Source organism: Falco naumanni, chromosome 12, assembly GCF_017639655.2.
Source record: "Falco naumanni isolate bFalNau1 chromosome 12, bFalNau1.pat, whole genome shotgun sequence".
Classification (NCBI taxonomy): Eukaryota; Metazoa; Chordata; class Aves; order Falconiformes; family Falconidae; genus Falco; species Falco naumanni.
Genome location: NC_054065.1, coordinates 9,442,595 through 9,466,846, shown reverse-complemented (window position 1 = coordinate 9,466,846; position 24,252 = coordinate 9,442,595). Strand labels below are relative to the sequence as shown.

At 38.0% G+C, this 24,252-nt stretch overlaps 1 protein-coding gene across 3 annotated transcripts in view; it reads left to right on the top strand.

The window, feature by feature from the left end:
* The window catches only part of AHCTF1 (AT-hook containing transcription factor 1), a 41,629-nt gene that overhangs the window by 10,585 nt on the left and 6,792 nt on the right, over nt 1–24,252 (top strand). For all 3 annotated transcript variants that reach the window (XM_040611606.1, XM_040611605.1, XM_040611607.1), the window contains exons 5-31: nt 263–470; nt 1,521–1,637; nt 1,930–2,014; nt 2,574–2,724; nt 3,882–4,014; nt 4,105–4,286; nt 4,722–4,783; nt 5,779–5,907; nt 7,773–7,863; nt 7,951–8,040; nt 8,203–8,343; nt 9,105–9,209; nt 9,953–10,046; nt 11,298–11,421; nt 11,534–11,590; nt 12,745–12,891; nt 13,639–13,826; nt 13,998–14,142; nt 14,235–14,366; nt 15,554–15,701; nt 15,782–15,932; nt 16,438–16,545; nt 17,015–17,210; nt 18,497–18,694; nt 19,974–20,403; nt 22,148–22,250; nt 23,149–23,255. In XM_040611606.1, the coding sequence (XP_040467540.1) occupies nt 263–470; nt 1,521–1,637; nt 1,930–2,014; nt 2,574–2,724; nt 3,882–4,014; nt 4,105–4,286; nt 4,722–4,783; nt 5,779–5,907; nt 7,773–7,863; nt 7,951–8,040; nt 8,203–8,343; nt 9,105–9,209; nt 9,953–10,046; nt 11,298–11,421; nt 11,534–11,590; nt 12,745–12,891; nt 13,639–13,826; nt 13,998–14,142; nt 14,235–14,366; nt 15,554–15,701; nt 15,782–15,932; nt 16,438–16,545; nt 17,015–17,210; nt 18,497–18,694; nt 19,974–20,403; nt 22,148–22,250; nt 23,149–23,255 (3,822 nt within the window). The remainder of the gene's footprint in view (nt 1–262; nt 471–1,520; nt 1,638–1,929; nt 2,015–2,573; nt 2,725–3,881; nt 4,015–4,104; nt 4,287–4,721; nt 4,784–5,778; nt 5,908–7,772; nt 7,864–7,950; nt 8,041–8,202; nt 8,344–9,104; nt 9,210–9,952; nt 10,047–11,297; nt 11,422–11,533; nt 11,591–12,744; nt 12,892–13,638; nt 13,827–13,997; nt 14,143–14,234; nt 14,367–15,553; nt 15,702–15,781; nt 15,933–16,437; nt 16,546–17,014; nt 17,211–18,496; nt 18,695–19,973; nt 20,404–22,147; nt 22,251–23,148; nt 23,256–24,252) is intronic.

Here is a 24,252-nt window from a genome sequence, read left to right as displayed (position 1 = left end):
ATTTACTGAGGCCAAGAAAATTTGTCTATGAAGGTTACACTTTTACTTGGTTTTGAAATACAAGTAAGAACACCCTACCCAATCAGAGAGTTCTTAGGTTCTTGAATATGTGTACAAAATAGAAATAGCAAAACCCAAGTTGCATTAGTGAGTATTTTTCCTAGGATGGTAGAATTAGATTGTACATGTTGTCACGTCAGTGTTTAAAATGCAACCTCAGTGGAATAACACATGGATTTATTGTTTGGTTTTGTGTGTGTAGATCTAGAAGTTGTCACTAGAATTCCAGCTGAAGTTCCACAACGAAGAGAAACTGTGACCAGAGAAGGGAGGCATCTCTGTTTTCAATTTCAAAATCCTTCAGGAACTGCAATAACAACCCTGTGCTACATAAGCAGAAGCAATCAGCTCGTTGTGGGTTTTTCTGATGGCTACCTGTCGCTATGGAATATGAAAACTTTGAAGAGGGAGTAAGTAGGCCTTAGCACTTGGCGTGTAGTGGTCTCAATTTTTGGCTTAAGGACGTATGTTAATTTAAAGAGAATTTTTTCAGGGACTGAAATACTTTCGAGTATAATCCTGGAACGTTTAGAGATCTTTTTCTGAAATAACTGTCAAGTCATACGTGGATTAAGTGGACCACGTTCTCCCAGTGGGCTGGGATTATTTTCCTTTTTTTTTTATTTATTATTATATTATATTTCCTTATTATTATTTCCACAGTGCCTGTGGATTGCGGAATTTTGGAGAGTATGCTTCTGTGGGTTATGTCAGATAGTTAGGGTGTGATAGAGCTGTTTTTTTTGAGACAGTTTGTTCTTTCAGAAGTACACGTTTGCTTGGAAGACTTGGAGATGAGAATAAGGGACATGTAATTTAGAAGTAATAGAAAAATTAAGAGACGTTTTTAAATGTGTCAAAGAACAACCTCACTTGAAATGTTTGACCAAATTGAGATAGGAATTCAGTTAAGCAAATCTGGAGTGATTCACCAGCAACTATTAGATGTTTTATAGACAGCGGAGGAATAATTAAGTGGGAAGAAGAGATTGTGAAGTTACAGATAAGGTTCAGAAGTCTGGAAGAAAAATGCTTTACATAGTCCAAGTAAAGAAACGAGAAACTACTATTTGGTGCTGCTTTAAATTTGTTCAGATGATACGCTGCATTTTGTGTTCAGCGTTGAAGTAGGCTACAAGACTAGGAACAATCTTTTGCCTGGCAGCTGAGGTAAGGATTTTGTTTCCTCCTCCTCAGGCAGGGGAGGATATAAGCCTGGGTTACTGCGTATGAAGGACAGTAATTTCCTCACCTCTTGACTGTTGTGTAAGTAGTTGTCACTTCCTGGACTCCCTTGCTGGAGATGGAAGTATGACCTTCTCTACTTTGAGGATAAGTATGTCAGGTGTTCTTTTCTCAGGAGATGCTTCTACCCATCTACAAAGAGTTAGGGCCAGTAATCTTACCTTTTTCCTTTTTTTTTTTTTGTTTTTTTGTTTGTTTTTTTTGTAAACCTGTAGGCACCACTCTCAGCTTGAAGGAGGAAGGATTCCTGTCTATGCTGTTACTTTTCAAGAGCCTGAGAATGATCCTCGCAATTGTTGCTACTTGTGGGCTGTTCAGTCTACACAACAAAGGTGAATAAAAACTTAACATAAGCCACTGATTTTTTTTTTTAATATATTAGTTCACATGCAGTTGATACATATATATTTGTTTTGTTTATTTAGCTGTGCAGGAGATTCTCTCGGGTATGGAAGGTGTTAAGCTTACAGTGCAAATTTTACAGGCTTTAACAGACGTGAAGAGGAACCTGCTAGTTCCTACCTGGTGTTTCTTGATGGCTGCTTCAGTCTGGATCTAATAAAATGATACTGAGGACTCTAAAGCAGCTTTGTAATCAAATTTCATAATTTATACCTTTTTCAGTGAAGGTGATGTTGTGAGTTTACATCTGTTGCAGTTAGCGTTTGGTGACAGAAAACGCTTGGCATCAGGACGAGTCATGTATGAGGTAAGATATGCATGTATGTGAAAAGATGAAAATGATTATTTTCTCTTAAGTAAGCATCAGTTAAGTTGGGAGGCCTAATATTTACCATCAAACTGCAGAGATGACCAGAAAAAAAAAATACGTTTTGCTGAGTGTTCTTGGGCATGGCCCTTGTCGATACTTTTTGAAAACATGTCATGCAGTTCTGTGCTGCAGTGTTGCATGTTCCAACTACATTTATCTGCAGAGAGCCTGTATAAATTCAGTTCCTCAAGAGGAAGCAGCTTTTACAAATATGAAACAGTATGGACTGTTCATGCTTCAGAGCAAATTATAGCTAGGGAAATGCTAGTTTTTGAAAATGTGCAGAGCATTTACAGCCAAACTTGTCTGTTACGATTTTGACACTTAATTCTCTTGCATGTCAGATGTAGTTTCTATTTGCCATCCGAAATAAGCTCATGGGAAATATACAGTATAATATGTATATTATGTTAGATAACAACATTCTTTCATATTTATATATAACGTATGTTATTATCTCAGAATAACCTTTCTTATCTTCCTTTTTTTTCCCCAGGGTTTGGAATACTGTGATGAAAGGTACAGTTTAGATCTCACAGGTGGAATCTTTCCTTTGAGAGGGCAGACCAGCAATACTAAATTACTCAGCTGTCAGACTGTAGAAAAATTTCACAACCACGTTGACAGAGAGGATAGCATTAATGAAGGTTTGTTCTGATGTCTCTGTTTGGTTATTGTAAAATATAGTATTGTGGGGTCATCTGTGTAATGCTGGTCAGTCATTTTATTACTCCAGCTGCGTCCTTTGAACAGTAAGATCCTTCTCTCCATTGCTTAGGAATGTTACCTGAATTATTTTTTTCCCCTGTTCAAAGCTATGACTGTATTGGCATCCAGCTGGTGGCTGGTCACCAGTGGTGTTCCCCAGGGCCCAGTACTGGGGCCAGTTCTGTTTATCGCTGGTGAGGGGACCGAGCGCACCCTCAGCCAGTTCCCAGCTGCCACCAGGCTGGGGGAGTGTTGACCTGCTGGGGGGCAGGAGGCTCTGCAGGGGGGTCTGGGCAGGCCGGGCCGATGGGGTGAGGTTCCACAGGGCTCAGTGCCGGGCCCTGCCCGAGGGTCACACCAGCCCCCCGCAGCTGCAGGCTGGGGCAGGGGCTGGGAACTGCCCGGCGGGGAAGGGCCTGGGGGCTGGTCAGAGCCGGCTGGGCATGAGCCAGCTGTGTGCCCAGGGGCCGAGGGAGCCACCAGCTCCGGGCTGGTGTCACAAACTGTGTGGCCAGCAGGACTAGGGAAGCAGAGTATAACATTGTCAATGTTTTATGTCAAAATCTTTATTCCTATTTCCTGTTGGGTTTGGGGGTTTTGAATTAATTTATTTTGTGTGATGATATGTTCTTTCATTCTGAATATGCTGGAAAGCAGCTATTCTTAAAACTTGTAATTGAGTCAAATTTGGAAAGTAATAATGCCTGCTGAGTGATACAAGTGTATATGATAAATATTTGTATGCTTTCTAAAAGTAGCAATGTATGTGTTGCTAGCATATTACTTTTTTTCCTAAGCTATTCACCTAGTTCAGTGTCTTGAACAATTCCTAATGTATGGGAAACTTAATTAGCTAATAATTGTCTAGTTGATTTGACTTAGAACTGATAACATTTGAACAAGAAAAAAGGGGCAGTGTGATTGAAACCTGTCATAGAGATGTTTGCTATTCTGTACGTTTTCTTTATTATTCTGAGTAAGTGTTGTTTTTCATTAGCAATATAACAAGGTGACGCCAAAATAGAAAGTGGTGTTTTAAAAAGATCAGACATACCATATTTTCTACAAATAAGAAACAATTTCTTGTCTCTTACAGTAATATCTCCTGACACCAGTGTATCGATCTTCAGTTGGCAAGTGAATACATACGGTCAGGGAAAGCCATCTACTTATTTGGGTGTATTTGACATTAATCGCTGGTATCATGCTCAAATGCCAGATTCACTAAGGTAGATTTTTTTTTTTAAGTTCTTTTCAATATCCCTACAAATAATTCATCTGAAAGTCGGTGTTTAGCTTATGCACTTGTTTTCTTTAAGGCCAGAAGAATTCCTTCATGATTGCCCCTATTTTGCATTGTGGTCACTGGATACTGTAGTAAGCATGACTTCTCCAAACCTCATCTTGGATATTTTGGTACATGAGAGGAGTCTGAGTCGAGGAGTTCCTCCTTCTTATCCACCACCTGAGCAGTTTTTTAATCCAAGCACCTATAGCTTTGGTAAGTATTTCACTGCTTTTGATAGTGATAAGCCTAAACTGAGGTCAAATACCATTTCTTGGTTCTCTTGTTCATTGTTTGTTACTTAAAAACTAAATGAAACCCCTGCAAACCCTACTCGGGTTGTGTTGTACTAACAAGGTATTTAATATTGTGAAACATACCTGACAGTTGCTGAGTTTTGGTGCTCTTGCAATGTAGCCTGTGAAGTGGTGATGGTTATAAAATGAAATTACTTTGAACTGGAGCCAAAGCACAGCACCTTGGTAGCATTAGAGGTGAAATTTCTACATTCAGTAATTATTTAAAAAAAAACAACTTAAAGTGAAGAACGCGGGAACTGTTAGAAATTTCCAGATGCCACTGCTTAAACAATATAAACTGCTTATAACTGTGAGAGTGTGGACTATTGTTAAATGTTCATTGTTTCTGCAGATGGTACATGCTTGCTGAACTCCGGAGTTGTTCACATGACTTGCACTGGCTTCCAGAAGGAGGTGATCTTTTACTGTATTTTTGTGGAGAATGTCAAGAGAGATACCTTTTTGAAGTTGCACTGCTTTCAGTGTCAGAGACCATTTTATACTCATTCTGCTCATCCACATGCATAATTGCAATTATATCCTGCCACTTCTGTGTAAATGGTAATGTTTTAGGTCCACTCTTGGGACTGTAAATCTACCATTGTCTCCTGCGTAAGGCATAATCAGTGATTGAATGTCTAGAAAGTTACACAGCAGTGGTCTTGGAGCAAGAACAAAAATATACAAGTCAGGAAAAGCTGTTACTACTTTATTGCTCTCCAGTCAAACTGTCTACATAGTCTGGAGTTAGGGTTTTGATCCCTGATTAACTTGAAAAAGGAGGACAGAATGGAGAAAATGAAAAGCTATTTATCTGTTTCAGAAGAAATGGATTTTTTTTTCTCCCAAACTTGGTGAAATTGTAACTTCTAAGGCACTGCGCAGCTTGTGACAAATAATGTTGACTTAAGTTTCAGCTCTCTAAATATTTCCCATGTAAATCAGCTTCTGCACAAACAAGTGGAGAAAGGATCTTCCAGAGTGTGTCATTTCAAGTTGTGTCTTAGTGTTAGCTTATATAGGATGTGTTTTGTATTGGTATTCAGGGGAAAAGGAAGGCCTGTGTCTTGACAGAGAATTATAAACTGTAACTGTTAGTTTGGCTGCCATCTTTATGTCTTTACTATGACTTTACTCTGTCTTTACTATAAACTATACTATAGCTACTATAGTATCTATATTAATGTATATATAATATGTAGAATACTATAGACTTCACTAAAGGTTTTCCGTAGTCTTTACTGTGACTCTACGTAGTAATGCTTACTCAGCTTGCTAACATAAAGCATGTTACTGATGCAAGCTTTCTGACAGTTTAAGGGAACATTTAGATTATTGCTCTTAGTGATTATCCTTTGTGATTTAATAATAATGCTGTCTTAATCTGTCATTTCTGACTGATGTTTCAGACCTTGAATTTTTTAAGGAAGTCTGGTCCTTCAATAAGCGAAGCCATTCATGACAGCTACAACAGGTGTCTTGTAGCTGGCTTGCTGTCTCCAAGACTAGTTGACGTCCAGCCATCCAGTTTGAGTCAGGTGAGTTTATATCGGGGAATGAAGGGGGAAAGACATCTGTGTTGTCTGACAGGTCCGTAGAGGCTACAAGACACGATAATCATCTGATTTTCTTATTATTTGCAAGTTGCATTAAAATGTAGGTGTTGGCTTTAGTTAGCAGAAGTAGTAGTGTTTTTAGATCCGAACTACTGAGTTTGATTGGTAACAGCCCTAACAGAGCTGTCTTTAGAGACACATTCTCTTATTTCTCTGCTACAGATATGCACAAGGAAGTGTCGGTCAGTGCTGGTCACGTGTAACGTAAAGCATCTTTCCCTCAGAACAACCTTTGTCCCTGTCAGTTTCTCAGGGCGTGAGGTTCCATGCAGTAGCTGACGATGGGTGCATCTTGCTTGGATGTGAGCTATTGCAAACACCAGCTTGCTGCACCATACATGATCATTTGCTTCCAAGGAAGTGGGCTCTGGTAACAGTTACCGTTGCTAGCTCTACCTGACAGTTTCATCACTGCTTCCCCTCATTTTCCCTTCATCAGTAGGGTCTTCTGCATCCTCTCATAGCAGATCTTCACCTCTGTAGCCTTCGTGTTGTGCTACAGTAGCCCAATTTACTGCTCTTAGTCTGCCCTCTTGTTGCTGCAAGACCTTTATCACCTTTATCTGATGATGTCCACCACCTGCTATCTGCTTTATCCCACAATAGTGATGTCACCTGCCTGTTACAGGTTTTCCATTTGCAGTGCACCAACCTTTCTCTCTCCGAAGGGTTTCATGAGAGATGGAGCCTTTGTGATGAGCAGCCCATCTATCTAAGCTAAATCGTCAGCTAGTCATCATACAGCAGAGCAATTAGGAGGAAGGGGAGAGCAGTCTTCCCACTGCCCTCATCTTCCCATCTACTGGATTTTTCACCAGATTTGTGGAAGCGCGTTAGGGCAAACAACAGTTCTGCACAGTGTGGTAGCTAAAATACATTTCTTGGCAAGTTGACCTAGCTGGTAGACTGCTTATTTTGCAAGCCTGAGGTAGACTCTTGCATTCAAATTTGATGTTCTGCTGTCAACTCCAGCTTGGAAATAATTTGGGAATTCAAGAAATTTTTTAATAACCTTTGGTGAATTGTGACCATATCATTCAGAGACTTCCTATCCATTTGAGCAGAGATTTCTTTCAAATGTTATGAAGGCAAATTTCAGTATTAGGAGCAAGAAGCTTAGTTTGGTTTTGTTTGCCACAGTAAGTAGTATTTGGTGCGTTTCCTTGTCTGAGACCCGCTCTCAGAAAAAGATGGAAATAGCACACCTGTATTTTGATATGTAAAAATGGCTTTGAATGTAATGATTTTATTTAGAAGAGAAAGATACTTTTGAATGTGTTTAAAAAGCCAACCAACAAACAAAAAAAAAAAAAAAGAAAGAAAGTAAAATTTTATGAAGGATCAGCTCATTTGAGAGAACTATCAGAACACTGGCTGAAATAAGCTACTACTTACTATCACCTGCCTGTGCATACCTGTTTGTTATCCTTCTCAAGGACTGCTGCTGCATTGGAAAACAGTGTTGGAACAACTTAAAATTTAAACCGGTTAGAATTTAAATGTTTCACTTCTTTTCTGCCTTTTTAGAAAGTTATAACTTCATGTTTTGGCTGTCAGAACTGCTTCATGTCTTCATAGTCCAGAAAGGTGCTTGACCTTAGCTTCACTGTTTCCACACAAACAGGGGATTAATTCGGTCCCTTTCATACATCGCTGGTGGCAGACGCCCATGCACAAAATGCAGAGTGGGTGTTAGCAGAGGGTGTTACTGCAAATAGTTACTTGCACACACTTTTCCAAGTTCCAGTTATGTAAGTTTCTCATTTTATTTTGTCTGTTACATTTAGGAGGAGCAGTTAGAAGCGGTATTGTCAGCTGCTGTCCAGTCAGGTTCTTTAGAACTTCTGACTGGATGCATTAAGCATTGGACATCTGAAGGTAATCCTGCTTACATTGGGTTTGTGTTATATGTTTTTTAGTTTGAAACTGTTGATTCATTTATTTTTTGTTTCCTTTTTTTTAAAGAGCAGCCAAGTTCTGCTGCTAATTTACGGTTTGTTCTTGAGTGGACATGGAACAAAGTGATCCATACAAAAGAGGAATTTGACCAGATATGTGAGTACTGGTGTAGTCATTCAGCAAACATAAAATTGTTCTTTCTAATTGAGCTTATCCAGTAATCTGCTGGTATACAACCTTGCACGCAGTTCTTTAAGTATACTTCGAAAATCTGAAATTTCTCTGCAGGCTGGTGATTTTGTATTTGTTCTTGAACAGGTATTCCACTGTTTGATGGCTCTTGCAACTTCATTGACCCGCAGACACTACAGTCCTTACAGCACTGCCAGTTGCTTTTGAGCAACCTTAGTACAGTCTTAACCTGTTTTCTAACAGAAGCACAAGAGCTTACTGAGAAAGGTTTGTAATAGTATTACTAAGTCTTTGGTATGTTTCATTAAGATTTGGGGTTATGCTTAGGTTTTAAGTGTGGAAACATGAGCTGTTGTTATTTTTGATTATTAGAAGACGGTCAAATTTAGCTGGGAGAAGGGGCTTAAATCTGCAAGGTTGGGTTCAGGGAAGTAGTTTGTTGTGGAGTTCTCGCAAGTGGGCAGGGGAGGCTGCATTCTACATTCTGCAAGAAGCTATGTAGGCAGCTGGGTTGAAATTACAGCAATCGAATGTGGTGATGCTGAACGCTATTCTTTTTAATTCTTATCTAGCAATTTATAATCACATGGAAATATTGTATTGCAAATTAGTAGAAATTATAAAGGAAGCATAAATGAGTACCTTGTAAAGTTACTTGAGTTTCTGTATCTTTTTAAATTAGAAATTGTTCTTAGCATATTGAGGAAAAAAATTACTCCTTTGTTATAGTAAAAATCTCTACTACGTGAAAAACAAATATCTTACTCATTAGTGTATTTAATAGTTCAGTCTTTATTTTTTTCTTATTATTTTAACCTTTAGAGAATCTGGCTCTTTGGAGAGGTTGGTTTTAGTTCTGATGGTGACTCTGAGGTTTTTGTTCAAATAAGAAAGTGATACAGAGTGAAAAATGTAAAGACAAAGATTTCTACCATGTTATTTTTATACTTTCTATTTAGTCTGAGGTAGGGAGTTCTGTAAAAATGAAAGGAGTTGCATTACCAAAATAATCCTGTGCTTTTTTTCAGGTTTTGCAGACTTGACAAATAAGCAGGTGGTAACTAGCCTCATTTCTTTGTATGCCCAAGTGGTCATCTGGTTCTGTCGATCCAGTCTCCTTCCAGAGGGTTTAGGTAAGCGTAAACTGTTAATACATGTGTAACAAGAAGACTGTCCGGTAAGTGATTCCTGTGTACACATGCTTAGACAGTAAGTCGTGTGGGTTCAGTGATAATATGTGCTGAAGTTCTGTTGGTGAAACTGGGATTTTAGTATTTTTTCAAATGGTGTAGAATAATGCAAGCAGTTTTTCTTGGATGTTTTTTAGAAGGAACAATAAGCCTCTTGACTTCAAGGAGTTGCTTGTGTCCCCAGCACAAGTATATTTGTGATTTTGATCAAATAACTGTTAAAAAATCAATACTGGAGTGCTTGTTTTTACAATAAAAGCATTACCTGCATGTTTTGTTGAACTTCTTGTTTATTGCTTGAGGAAGAAATACACCTTGGAAATTCTTCTTTATTTGGGTGGATTATAAATTCTGTTGTCAGCTGTAATTGTCTTACAGATGCTTACATGACATGTTGAAAAAAACATTCCCTTTGAGAATTGTTAAGGTTTTTTTATAGTGAACTTCAGCTTACACTACATGTTCTGAATGCTACATCAACTGTAAACTTGAAAGGGTGCTCGAGGCAAGAAGATATTGAGTCTTGTGTCTTACATCTCTTAGCAAAGGCAGAAATGGGATTGGCTTCTTTCAAAGTCTGAGGCTTCTTGATGCTTAGCTTGTATGATTTCTGTCTTTTTAGTCAAGAGTTTTAGTTTAAAATGTGATATTACTTCTTTAACTTGCTTTTACTTTTTTGCCTGTAGATGATGCTATGCATTTGTCTAGACCTTTCTACAATTATCCTCTGATTCAGAGCTACTATACTGGTCATCGACAGAAACTTGAGCGTTTCTCAAGGTAAGCCTTACAGGAAAACTCTAGAACACTTCCACTGTAAATTTAGCAGAAGTGAATGGCTTTTTTTATCAGTAATAAAGTGTTTGCTCTGCTTAATGCATTTGCTGGTAGTACTCCTGAGTGATGCATGTGTTCTCTTGAACACAGAGGTTACTTTCCTATGTTAAAATGTATATATATACTTCTGCTTAGTACCATTAGTTGATATCATTTTTTTGGTAGTGCCCTTAATTTACTGGCTAATTGGTATAATTTGTTACCACTAAAAAGATCATGTGATTAACATTAAAGTCCCTTCCAGATGAACGCACTCTTTACAGGGCTAGCTTACCAGCATAGAGGTGATATGCCCTGGATTAAATGATAATAGTTTTTTCTTTGGAAATTACACTGAAAACTAAATAAAGACTTGAAGAAGCTTAGGCTATGGCACTGTGAGCAAGGTTAAGGTGGAAGCTGCAGTGTATTATGTATTGACTTTAAAGTTCATCTTACATAGCTTGCTTCTCAAGTAACTTACTTAGAGGCTTGTGTGTTGCGTAGAAGCATACAACCTCTGGTGTGCTTGTTCTGCTTTTTATCATCGTATTAAAGGGTAGCGTCACAGCAGAAGACTGTGATGGACTTCTGAAGCAAGTTCAGCCAGCCGTAATTGTACTGTATGTGTACAGAAACATGAATGCCGCTGAAGGAGGATACTGAAATTTACCTGTATGCTCATCTTTCTGAAAAGAGCTTTTCAGGAACAAAAGTGAGATGCTGAGAACAAAATCTGAAATTTCCATTATGTTGTCTCCGAGCTGTGTATTGAAACACTCCAATTTGAGGCTTTAGATTCATGATAAAGAATAGACCTGCTGTTTTGAGAATGTTAGGTTTCCTCTGTTAGGCAGTATGAGAGTGGTTATTTCTGACACTTAAAACGTTTGTTTATGCTTCCTTGTTATTACAACAAAAAACGAAATCTGGAAACAAAAGGGTCATTGCAACTTTTCCTTTAGTAAGAGAGCTTTCAGGATTTCTGTTTTGAAGTCCTTCAATAATTGAATGTGATCTAACCAACTTCTTTCATCTGACTCAAATTTCCTTTTTGTGCATTCCAAGTCATAATCATGCCTTTGTATGTGTGTTACTTTCTTTGACTCATGGGAGCTTTTTTTTTTTTTCGTTTTGACTGGAGGAAATCTGTTTCCCTGAGAGGCTGGAATTAGTGTTTTACTCTGTCCCATTCCTTGCTACCTTTTGTTCCAGAGGAAAATGGGATTCTGACTGCTTGATGATTGATGGAATGGTTTCCCAGTTAGGAGACCAGGTTGAGAAGTTGTGGCGGAGGGATGAAGGAGGAACAGGGAAATATCCACCTGCTAGTTTACATGTGAGTGTTATGGTCACTGAAAACAACAGCAAAATTCACAAAACCCCACCCAAAAGCCAGTGATTTGTGAAAGACTGGAGTTTTTTAAAAAAATCTAAATTTTTCATTTCAGGCACTGCTGGATCTCTATTTGCTAGAAAGCATTGAAGAAAGCTACAAACATGCGATTGTATCCTTTCTAGTTGTTTTTATTACACCTTCAGTGTACGAACATAAATATTCTTAAATGTTTGTCACCTGTGTGTTTAATAGCCTCCTTTAATTTATGCTTCAAACACAATACAAGCCACAGCATTTAATTTAGAATGAAGTTGTAGACAGAAGCATTGTTTTATTTTCGTACTGTGGATTTGTTATGATTTCTTGTTTATGTTTTGTTGCAGTCCTTTCTGATATTTGAAAACAGATTTACTAATAAATGTTAAATATAAAGAACACTCTTAATTTTTCTCAAAATCTAACACTGTTTTAAATTTTTTTAAGGCACCTATATCTGTAGGTACACTAAAATGCTCTGCTTCAGAGCAAAAGGGTTTCTAACAGTGGTTCACCAGTACCTGATCTTTGCTGAAACCATCCATTTTCCAGAACAGCTAACAGTGCTTGCTTTTGTTTTGTAAAAATGCAGGCACACAATTAATAAACACAGAAGTCATTGGGCAGAAACTTAATTTTTAAGCTGCTGAAATATACGGAAGTGCTTTGGTTGGTTGTTGCCTAACCCCAGAGGGGAGCCTCAAGAGCAAGTGGTTTTAAAACTGTTGTACCCCAGAGCTGTATTCCGAGAGCATGTCCCTAAAAATGGGTGTCAAGAGAAAATGACACTACCAATGAGTGGTCCGCATACTGTTTTGAGTCTGGTCTTAGTGATTCAGAGCTAAGTTGTATTGTAAGGACACCATGATTGATGTTGTTTTGGAAATTGACGTGTTCTGGAAATGAGGAAAAAACCCAAGTGTAGAATTTGGTTGCTTTAATAATTAAGCATTGGATGCTCAGATCTTTTGAATGTCCAACTGGTAGCTCCACTGACCAAAGTGGGAACCTGAGTTTATAACTGAAGTGTTTCAATAGGTAAAATTAACCTTTTTGAGTGCCTTACAGAAATCAAATATCTGTAATCTGGCTTTTTATTCAGAATGCAATATTGTGGTTAGGGTCCGACTGTCTTCAGGTTATAGTAGCTTAAAATGGCAAGACTAGTAAATTCATATTTCCCGCTTCCTACCATTTTTATATTCTTTCATTGTGTTTTTCTACAGATTAAGTGATAAATTTTTGGTCTTACAAATTTATTAGCCTTAATTAGATACTTGATATCAGACAATTTACCTGCTTCTAGACATCATGCATTCCTTTCCGAATAAAACAGAAACTTCAATTGACTCCTTCCCAACAGCCTTTGCCATCCCTTGGGGTCTTGTTAAGCTTATTCAAGGTTTCTGGCTTCTAGATCACAATGATTATGAAGTAAGTATGTTGCAGTTAGACTTAGATTACAGTACAAAGCTGTAATCTGTAAAATGATTTAATAAAATCAGCGCTTGTATAACAGGTGCTAAAAAATTCAAAGCTTTTTTGTAATACTGCCGCAACATCTTCAGCAGTAAGTTATGATTTGAAATTTTGATTTAATTACTTTGAAAGGAAATTGATTAAAACAAAGGAGAAATCTATGTTAATAATGCTTGATATTTGAGTTTTCAAAGCTATCAGTTTATGTTGTTTCAGCAGACCAGTTGAGCACTTTCTCAAAACCAGTGTTTTAGGAACTTTTAATATTAAAACTATGATCATAGCAGCAAGATTTGAGATCGAAGACTGCAAAAGGGACTTTTGAACCTAATTCATGCTCTTTTTGGTGCTGAAGGTTGTTCTTTGCCTATCACGATGTTAATATAATCTAATTGGGAGAGCAACTTTTATTTAGTAATGGATTTATAAAAAGTGTTGTTTGTATACCAGCATGTGCTTCACCTAGAAAAGTGAATTACTCCTTTTCAAACGCTCACTTTAGTCTGTATGGCTAATGGATTTTTTTTCTCTGCAAACACTTAAGATTTTTTATTTATATGTCCTGTACAGAGTATTTCATTAGGTAGTCATATCAGTTTATTTAACACACATTCACCCTTACTTAAGAAACTTTGGAATATTTATTTTTTTCACATGTGTGTATGTGTATGTCGTAATAAACCTGATCTCTAACTTCTACAGAATGCACTGGCCCTGCTCTTTCATCCAGCTACAATGAAAACTGCATCGTGGCAACACATGAGAATTATTCAATGCCTCATGTGCCAAGGAGAGCATAGGCGAGCCCTGACATACATACAGATGATGAAGCCATCAATGTCAAGCAGTAGTGAAGTGCGGCTTTTCCTCACGGTGTTGTTGTCCAATAGGTAAAGAAATATATTCCACCATTTTGGAATTCAAATATTGTAAAAAGTGGAGAACAAATAATACAAAACACGATCCCCTAAATTTCCTTTAAACTTTGCCTGCAATGATTTGGGGGCATCTTTTTGCTTATACTGTTAATATTCCTTTACATCTCAAAAAATTGATCACAGGTGCATGGTGGAGGCTTGGGGTCTGTTGCAGCAACACACCACCAAGTTAAACGTGGAAGAGCTGTTAAAACACATGTATGAAATCTGTCAGGAGATGGGGCTAATGGAAGACTTGCTGAAGCTACCTTTCACAGACACTGAACAAGTAAGTGTGGACAAGAATAACTCGTACTTGTCTCTTTGAAAAGAGAAGAGGCAGAATCATAACAGCTTTTGGAAATGTGTTATTTCTCACAGGAGTGTTTGGAGAAGTTTTTAAAGACCAATGCTGGCGTTCAAAATCATGAATATCTTTTGGTCCACCACCTGCAGCGTGCCAACTATATCCCAGCACTGCAGCTGAATCAGTCAATGAATGTTAATCTTCCGGTAAGTGTAAAAATTCTGTCCAGTGTGCAAGTTTCTGTTAGGTGTTACTAACTGGTTTTGATAGTACTCAATGAAAAGCCTGCTTTGTTTTTCATACTATTTTTTGAAATACTAGAATAAGTTTCTATACCTTAAGTTACAGCTGAACTTGAAAGTTGAACAAAATATTTCGCTACTCCAAAGCTACTCTGAGAAGTTACAAATTACGTGTTACAGACCATTGTGAACTCCGCTTCAGAGCATTTGTTTGCATCTGAGGAATAAATCTGTATCTTTTCTATCAGCCAGTATTAACATTCAGTTATTCAGATACGTATGTTATGTTTGCTTTAGACTGTTGAAAGTTGTATCACTCGTTTCTGTGGAACGAAGAGTATGTTGTATGTCCTCTCTTTATCTTGCATGCAAGTATATTTTTCTAGGTGAGAGCAGTCTGGATGCCAGTCCACAGGTAAAATTTGTGTGGTGCTTTGGTTGGGTTTTTTTTCATTTATTTATTTCCTCACATTACAGCCTGAGCTCTGCAGTTCCACGACTTTTCCTTTTACCACTTCTATGACAGAAGTTCTCGTCTAACTTCCATTTCTCAAAGTAGCCAGATGAAATTTTGTGTTAGGTGAACTTCTGTTACAAATCTGCGATACATTTGTTGTTTTCCAGAGTGATAGTTTTCCAGTGAATCAAACTTAAAAGGTGGTCTTGAAAGTTTTAGGTCCTGCATATGTCTGTAGGCAGCTTTTTCTTATACATTTTAATATTCACAAATTACGTGTTTTTGCAACGTAATTTGGAGTTGTCCTGTATATTCAGTCATCTCGGACGTTGATGTTTTATGCAAAACAAGGGAAAGCCTGCTAATTTGTAAACCATTTGGAAGTTGCAGGTGATAACAAGTGTATTAGCTTACAGTGCTTCGGAGTGCCAGAACTGTTTTAACTTACAACTTGCGAGTTCTATTATCTAGTCTTCCTTCCACTTTGCTAAAAATATCAAGTTGAATTGGTATGTGCTGTTGGGTAGAGCTGTCTGCAGTTCTGGGTAGCACTTTCGGCAGTTCTGTGCAGTGGACGTATCTTACTATACCTGTAGAGGAAATTTATTCGCTAATTAGAAATAGCACAGATTGTTCTGCACAATGAACTTCTTGTAAATAGTTAACTTTTTGTTTTACGCTTTTCATTTGTCAGAATGATCGTGATCCTTGCTTGAGAGAGAGAGCAGTTGCCAGAAATTCTATATTAGATCAATATGGCAAGATCCTTCCTAGAGTTCAAAGGAAGCTGGCTGCAGAGAGAGCCAGGCCTTACCATTTGCCTTCATCGGTCTTCAGAGAAGGTAATTTTTAGAATGCCATGGACAGCTAACCATCACTTTGATTACACAAGGCTGATATTTCTTCCCCTCTTGCTTTACAGTCTCAAGACCAAAGCCATTATCAACAGTAGCAAAACAAGCTAATGCGGGAAATGTGCTTACAAGAGCAACTTTCATCAGTAATGTATTGTCCAAAATTGGAGAAGTGTGGGTAGAAAATCAGCAGAAACCCAGTTTCTCACAATATGATAGGTAAGCAGCCTTTTAAACAAAGTTTAGTCTTGAGCTGCATGTTTTCAGGGAAGAGACAGAGAGAAATCCATTTGAATTATGTTAGTGTTTCGGAGGGAAGGTGACATAAATAAAGCTTTGGCTTTTTTGTACATATGATTCTTAAATGTTATATAAGTAATATTTGAACAGAGATTTTCTGCTGTGGTAATCTTATTTATGCAAAGACATATTTACATGAGGGTAAATGTGTTTACAGAATTTAATATTGCTGAAACTAAAACTGTGATTACCACCAAGCTGTTGGTGTACAGATTTTGAATAGACTTGATTGTGTGATCAAATAGTAATCTTATACCACTTCCTGCCCAGTTTCTGCCTTCTTTGCTTAAAAATGAGCAGAAAAGAGGCTAGTGGTTATCAGATGATTTCTCTACAGGTGGTATGGTCACATAGACTTGAGTTCTGGTATGTTTGGCCTTCAGGAGAGTGGAAGTCAGACTTATATTTTCCTTTTTAATTCTAGTCCTAGAGTTACAGAACCACTGGTCATAACGCACCGTCTCCCTGAGGCAGAGTTGCCTGATGCATTTGTTGGGACACCCGTTATAAAATCTTCACACAAATGTTCCAGGTACAGTATATCTACAGAAGGAGTATTTCAAAACCATGCTGCTTCTCCTAGGTGTATATATATGTATGTGAGTGCATATACTGTCTGTGTTTGCAAAGTGTTCGGTTTGCATTTAGGTTAAAGGTTGTTAGGGTGCAAAGAAGTGGAGAATTTGAAACGGTGTCAGCATTGAAATGTAGATGAATTTTCTTCTGGTATGAAAATTACATCACTTGTGCCAGTTAGAATTGGATTACTCTTGCCTCAGAGGCAGTGATCTAGGAAATAGTGACATGTAAAGAAACAACTAAAAATTAAGAAACGCCTCTAACTTGTTTGTGGGCCTGATGCATCGCCCCAACGGTGAGGGTACACCTCTATTTCGTGTTCATTGAATCTTTTTGATATGAATCGTCTCAGATTTCTTGAATGCAACATGATTTTTTTAAATGTATTTATTTCTTGTATTTTAAATTGTGTATCTTAACAGATTGCTGGATTTGGTGGTTCGTCCTCTTCCTTCATGTTCTGTGGCTCAGGGGGATAGCTGGCAGTCACCATGCAGAGCTTCTACTTCATTTGTGGCATCCAGCCCGCTGCAATCAAATATACACGGTTCCACCTCACAAAAGAATTTTTTAGGAGCATCAGGGCTGAATTTACTAGAGACTCCTCTTGTGGTTAAGGTTTGTATTTTAAAAAAAACAGTACCAACCAACAAAACCAAAAGCCTGGAAACTTTGTTTAAAACAAAACCACCAAAGTATTTAGCACAAACACTGTTGCATTCAAATTGTGGAGTATTTTCAGTATGCGTGTGGTTATTGTATATGCAGTCCTTTTGGAAGTAGTATGTTGGGAACAGTCTCAGAGAGGAAAAGTTTAGTTCTAAGTTAATTGCCGTGTTCATGTTGTCCCATAGCTTTGTGAAATACACTTGTTTTTATTGCATGGAACCAAAGAAGTTAAAATTGGACTTTTCAATATCCTTAGATACCTAAAGATGCAATTTGTAGCTTAACCGTCATGTTGAGAGCTCAGTAGCTCTGTGTAGTTTGACTTCCGTACCTACCAGCAAGGTGTATATGTTTCAGTTTCTTAATCTGGTTGAGTGAATGATGACAACGACAAAAATGGTTGAGAGAAACGACACTAATTTGATGTCAGTTAAGTGATGTCAGTCTGTGTCGAATTCAGTGATGACTTATGCGGTAATTTTAGTTATCAATTATGTTAAACTGTATTTCCATTCATGGCCATCAAATTCTTATAATGCAAGGGAATAACAGTTGATTTGCTTACCTGAACAAAATAGTTGTGATCTCTCTGAATTACAACCTTTTTCTTATTTGATATTGTCCATATCATTAAGCTAGTTCCATTATCCTCCTTTTAAACCCTTTCAGTACTGTAAAATCTTTTCTGAGCTGAGGTAAGCAGACCTGAATACTTCTAGATGAAGATGTGCAGGTATTTTTACAGCAGTGCCACTTAATTTAGTCTAGTGTGTGGATTGATTAATCAGTGAAAAACTAAGCTATCGCTGTTGCTTTGCTGATTGCCATTTTGCATGGCAGTGTTTTCAGTCACTGTATCTGGGGTAACATTTGAAGCTGCAGGTATTTTAAAAGAGCAGTGTCAAAATTGCAGAAATTATCTAGATAACACTGCAGACAAGAATTCTATATCCTTGTTTCTTCAGGAAATTAATTTGAAAAGTAATGTTTTCTGTTTCATCACAAAAACCCCAAACCAACAACAACAACAAAAACCCCACCAAAAGAGTCATAAAAAACATCGTTTTTTTATCATTAAGGTTTTTGTACGTTTGGAAAAAGAGCAGAGGCTAAACTTTGTCCTCTCTGCTTGTACAAATCCCGTTCATAATTTAAACTAATAGCTTTGACAAGTGCAGCCTTCTGTTTTGAAGGTTTAACTGGTTTTAAATGAAATTTTTTATTTCTTTTCATAGCGAGCTAAGATTTTGGCCTCAGCTCCTTCTGGTTTTCCTGGGTTTACTCCTCAGTCTATTCTCAGATCCAGCCTTCGCACCACACCCCTAGCAACTCCCTCTGCATCACCAGGGCGATCGGTTACTCCTCCTCTACGAGCAAAGGAGCCTAGAATATCTTTCAGGGAAGAGAACTCGAATGCAAAATGGACTGCTGGGGTAAGCTGGGTTGAAGGTAGTGATTTTTACATTTAAAAGGCTTTATAGACTGTGATTTAGATTTTTTTTAAAAGTTTTCAAAAACTCCTTATATTGAGAATTTGAATTGCAAATCAGAATGGCAGACTTGAATTTGGACAAAAAAGATTATGGTAGACCTTCTGTAAAATCATATGCCTGCAGGAACATGTTCATAAATAAAAGTCAGTGAGTGACCTTGGTGGTTGTTACTCAGGTGTTGTTAGGAGCTGTGTGCTAGCTTCCTGCTATACCTTTTCAAATGGCGGTGTGGCAGGAAGGTAAAGAATATAGGTTGAGCCAGTTGTTTGGGTTTGTTAAGCTTTGTGAATTAAGTATTTTTGAAAGCAATAAAACTCATGAGCTGCATTTACTTTCGGTCTCTGTTCGCAAGGCTAGGTTTACTTAAATTGTGGTAAAAGCAAGACTCCTGATGGAGAGAGCTGTGTTCTCTAGCCATAAAGTTCTGAGTTTTGCTTCTCACCTTGCACCAGGGATAGCATTCGTATAGTTGTCAAATTAAGTTGGTCCATGTAAAAGTTGCCTCTATCTACTCCTTTTGTTCTGTCAGTTGGATTCCCTGATTCAGCTCATTGTGCAGTTGCTGAATCAATGTACCAAAATCAGAGGCAGAGCAGGGCCATGCACTAGTATCTACATGCACTATATATGTATATACATGCACTAGTATCTACATCTTCATATATGAAACTAAGAAATATGGATTTATGATACCTTTTATTGTCCGTTATAAAGAACTACTCAATTGTAACAAGACACTCACTCTTATATGAAGTTCTTAATAATAATGCAGTTGTGGCCAGATTAATTTCCTTGTTCCATGCTACAGGCATAGTGAACACTAAATATTTTAGTAGTGCAGGCAAGTTGAAACGGCAAGCATAAAAAAAGAGTAAAATCCTGAGTTATGATTTTAGGTATGCAGAGCTCCTTCTTGAAAACACAGTAGTGAACCCAATGAAGAGCCTTGAGATGACAGTATAAGCAAGCGCTTACAAGACCCACTTCATCTGAATTCCCCAAGGTCTCTGAAACTCAGTAGGCAGTCAAAAGTGTGATTAATTTTTACACTCAACTTTAAAAGTGAAGATGTGAATTAATTTTGTAGCACCTTGCTTAAGGTGACACTCGTAAAACTTACAAAATACTGCTATGTGTTCTTTTTTTGGTGTCTTGTTTTGACAAAAAGCATATGCATGTTGTTGATTGTGAACTTTTTCTTTTTTTTAAAAAAAAAAAGGTAACAGAAGATGATAAACCGTTGCCTGGAGCTTCATCTGAGCATCATTGTGGAGTAGTGGAGGATGCCTGGTCTGAAAGTAGAGATAAAACAACTCTGTTTACTCTGAGCTATCCTGAGGATCATCATGCTGAAATGGAAGAGTCTTTAGAAAGCATATCTGGAGATGGTCTGGAGAAAATGGATGTCAGCAAAGAAAATAGTAACTTCTCTGTTGTATCAGACCATACTACTTTGGAGTATCATGATGCAAAATCACCTGGTGATTTTGAAGATGATGTCATCTTTATAGCTGCTAAACCAGCTAATTCTTCCACTGAAGAAACTGGCGATTTTCAAGAACTGGAGAAGGAAGAAGACAGTGACATTATTGAAAATAAACCTTCCCAGATAGAACAACCAGATTCATCAGAACTAAGAAAAGAAGCTGGTGTGTTTCATCCTATGATAATCTAAGTTTCTGAATTTTTCAAATGTCTTCAAAAGGTTAAATAGATGAGGAGTGCAGCATTTTAATGATGAGCATTCTTGAGTGTCCTAGGCACTTCTTTGTCCTAGGCTTTTAAAATCGCTACTGTGTTTGAGTCCTTCTTTAGATATCCTGGGCATTATGAATATATATTGGGTTTGACTGGCTGTAATTGTAGCTGAGAGGCAGCAGTGACTTGTGGGAGTTTTGAGAGGGATGCAAGTTGAAAACTTACACTTCTGGTTATGTTTTGCAGGTATACCTTAGGCTGCAGGGTTTTTTACAGCAAGTTTACTGTAATGGCTTGGTTTGACTAGATAGATTTATTTTTCTTTGTTTTTTTAACCACCTTATTAGTGCTCAGTTAAATAGTTTTCTTCTGGAAGTGAGTCTGCTTGTCTGCCTGCCTCTCGTTACAGCTTTCCTTGCTCATTTTGCTGGCTCAACAGCTTCTGCAGCCTTGTCCAAACCTAGTTCAGTTGGTCCTTGGTTATTCAGCTCTGTTCAACTCATTCAAGCCAATCCAGCTGCCGAGGATTCGTATGAGCAGGTCTGCTGGCAGATTAGAAGAGATGTAGCTCACTAGCTGTTAAGCAATGATGAGCTGGGAATGAAAGTAGTGCAGGAACAGCAAGATGTGCAGGCACAGCTATGGAGTCATTTTGCCAAACAAAGCTCAGTCTGTTCAGCTCTTTAAAAAAAGTTTGTTATTCCTGGGACAGGTATGCCCATGTCAGAGTTCTTTGTCTGAGGTCTCGAAACAGTTTGTAGCAGTGAGTGTGTACTCCAGTGTCAGTGCCTCGTATGCATCCTGACTCAGTCTGAAGTCTGAGATGATTCTTAAGGATCCTGGAGAGTGGTTGTTGTATACTGAAGTTCTTCAGGTCTTTTTTTCTTTTTAAATAATGGGAGTGCCTAAATGCCTTACCTATTTTAGGTGCCTTGTATTTGGACAAGAAATTAAAACTGCTTTTTATTTAAAATAATAAGGTACTAATTATTAAAGAATAAGCTTATAAAGAAGCTTCCTTATTGCTAGACTACGGTACAAACAGTTCTGTACAATTTCAGTAGTTTGGAGGCATTAGAGGGCAGTCAGTATAGCTCTTGTTTGGCTGGAGCTAGTGAAATTATCCCAGTCCTGCATACTGTCTGCAAAGGTAATCTCTGGAGCTGGAGGAAGCAGGTAGTAGAAACAAAGAAAAGGAAGATGTTTCTAAAATTGAACCTGTTGAGATAACAAGTTAGCAAACAGTTGGGTTTCAACACCACCAGTTGACCATTAGAGGAAAGAATAAGGAAAGACCTTAGATGCATTCTTGTAGAACAGGGGAAATGGAGTCAAGAAAGGAAAGAAGCATTGCTGGAATGTGATAAATACCCAAAGAGAAGAAAAGAGAACTTCCTACCCAATTTTAAGGAGGGATATTTTCTGAATGTTTTATGTATTAGATTGGTCATGTATCAAATCTAGTGTGTAAACAGAGTATCGATGGTCATTTTGTTTTCTTGACTGAAATTATGCATCAGACTTCTTGTTTTAACAGAAAGAGTATTTCAGACCTTCTGTGCCTGGTAGCATTGTTTTGTTAGATCACTATCCTAAGGTGAAATGTATAAAGGCTGACTTTGAAAATACATGAGTGTTTTAAAAGAAGTGATGTTAAGTGCAACAGGGAAGTCATACATCTGTCTGTTTTTGTAGGATTTGTGGAAGAATCAAATGCTGAATGTCTTATTCTTCATGAGGATCCTAAATCGGTGGTTAAAGCTGCTGAGGCTGCTACTTTTGGAACGGCAAGTGAAGGGTGAGTTTATAAAATAGATACATCTTTGGGTTCATACAACATGTAACTTCTGGCTTTCCTGTCTTTGAAAACCATGATTTTTGGTTCTTTCCTGTGTTCTTATGTATAATGCTTTTTCTATTCCTTTCTGTCTGTGAACAGAATTAATTTGGCATAAATGTAAATCAAATTGACTAACTGTTGGTTTGAGCCTTTTTTCTCAAATTATTGCAGACCCCAAAGTGTAATGATGATAAAGACTTCGTTCAACAGATGATACAAACTTTTTTAGATTGAGGGTTACTAAGCAGATACTGTGAACATAAGCCCTTTTTTTGCCTGAAAATTGTGTAGCTAAAAACCACGCCTGAGCTTCCTGTAACTTCAGCAGGTTTATTTTGGGCTTTGAATACTTTCTGGCAGTATTTTGTACACTTAATTTCTGTTTTCTGTGTGTGTTCAATTAGCATCTATTTATTTATGGAAAGGGAAGCAGTTTTCTCACCAGGTTCTTTAAAAGCTGCAACTGCATAGTAATAAAGACAGAATGTTAGCAATGAAATAACCCTGAGTTTCAAGTGGTGACTTAACACTGGTACAAACTTTTCATCAGTTTGTTCTAAACCTCCAGTATAGCAGTTGCACTCTTCCTGCCAAAGAGAAATCAGTTATTATTCTTTAATACAACTCTGTTGTTGTGTTATTATTTACTATTAGATAGCTGGGAGTGTAGTTAAGTACCTGTGACTCATTTTATGCAATGAATTGAATGTAGGTATGTCTGTAAGTGAATTTCTCACTGTAAAATCTTCAAGTTACAGAACAGAAAAAATTAAGATAAATTAGAAAGTAATTTGTAAAGCTCTTCAACGTTTGTTTTGAAGCTTGGTGATGAATTTCTCTCTTTCTGTTCATGAAGCGAAACAAACGACCAGGAGTCCAAAACATCCTCTTCATCAGAAGAAAAAGCCATACCAGTTGCAATAAATCCACAGCTTTCTGAGTTGCCGGAGGCAGACAGAGAATGTATGTACAGTATGTTGGAGATGTTATGTGAGTTAAGGTAGCTGAACTCTTGAAGTAAAACATGTAGCTTGCCATACCAGTGTCTCCGAATGAAGTAGTACTAGCATGTTTCTGCTTTCATTAAACTATAGAGAGAATTCCCTCCTCAAAGTCCTTGTAGGAAATGCATGGTGAGTGGTCTTGTTCTTGATAAAGATATTCAGAAAACTGGTAGAATTTAAAATACTAGGAGAGATCAGTATTTATTTTAATGTTGTGCACTACTACTGATTTGTGTACTGTAGGATCTGCTGTTTGAGTTACTATTTTAAAAGATGATGCATCCTCAGTATTCGGGCTGCGAAGAACAAGTAGTATCAGTGTCTTTCCAGCCTTTCCTCTGTTGTTCTTGTTCATTATGGACTTGCCAGCTGGTATTCCCCTTCCTCTTTTCGTATTTTACTGTGGGGCTGCCTCCTTTGCCGTATAGTTGTCATGGTTTAAACCACACAGCTGCTTGCTTACTCTCCCCTTGGTGGGATGGCAGGGAAAATTGGAAGGGGAAAAGTGGGAAGACTCTTGGGTTGAGGTAAAAACAGTTTAATAGGTAAAGCAAAAGCTGCACAGGCAAACTAAGGGATTCATTTGTTACTTTCCATCAGCAGGCAGGTGTTCGGCCATCCCCAGGAGAGCAGGGCTCTGTCAGTCATAATGGTTACTTGGGAAGGCAACCACCATAACTCTAAACGTCCTCCTGCCTCCTCCTCCTTCCCCCAGCTTTGTGCTGAGCATGACATCATGTGATATGGAATATCCCCTTGGTCAGCTGTCCCAGCTGTGTCCCCTCCAGCTTCTTCTGCCCCCCAGGCCACTCGCTGGTGGGGTGGGGTGAGAAGCAGAAAAGGCCTCTGCTTTGTGTAAGCCCTGCTCAGCAATAACAAAAACATTCCTTTATTATCAACACTGTTTTCAGCACAAATCCCAAGCATAGTCCCATACCAGCTACTCTGAAGAAAAT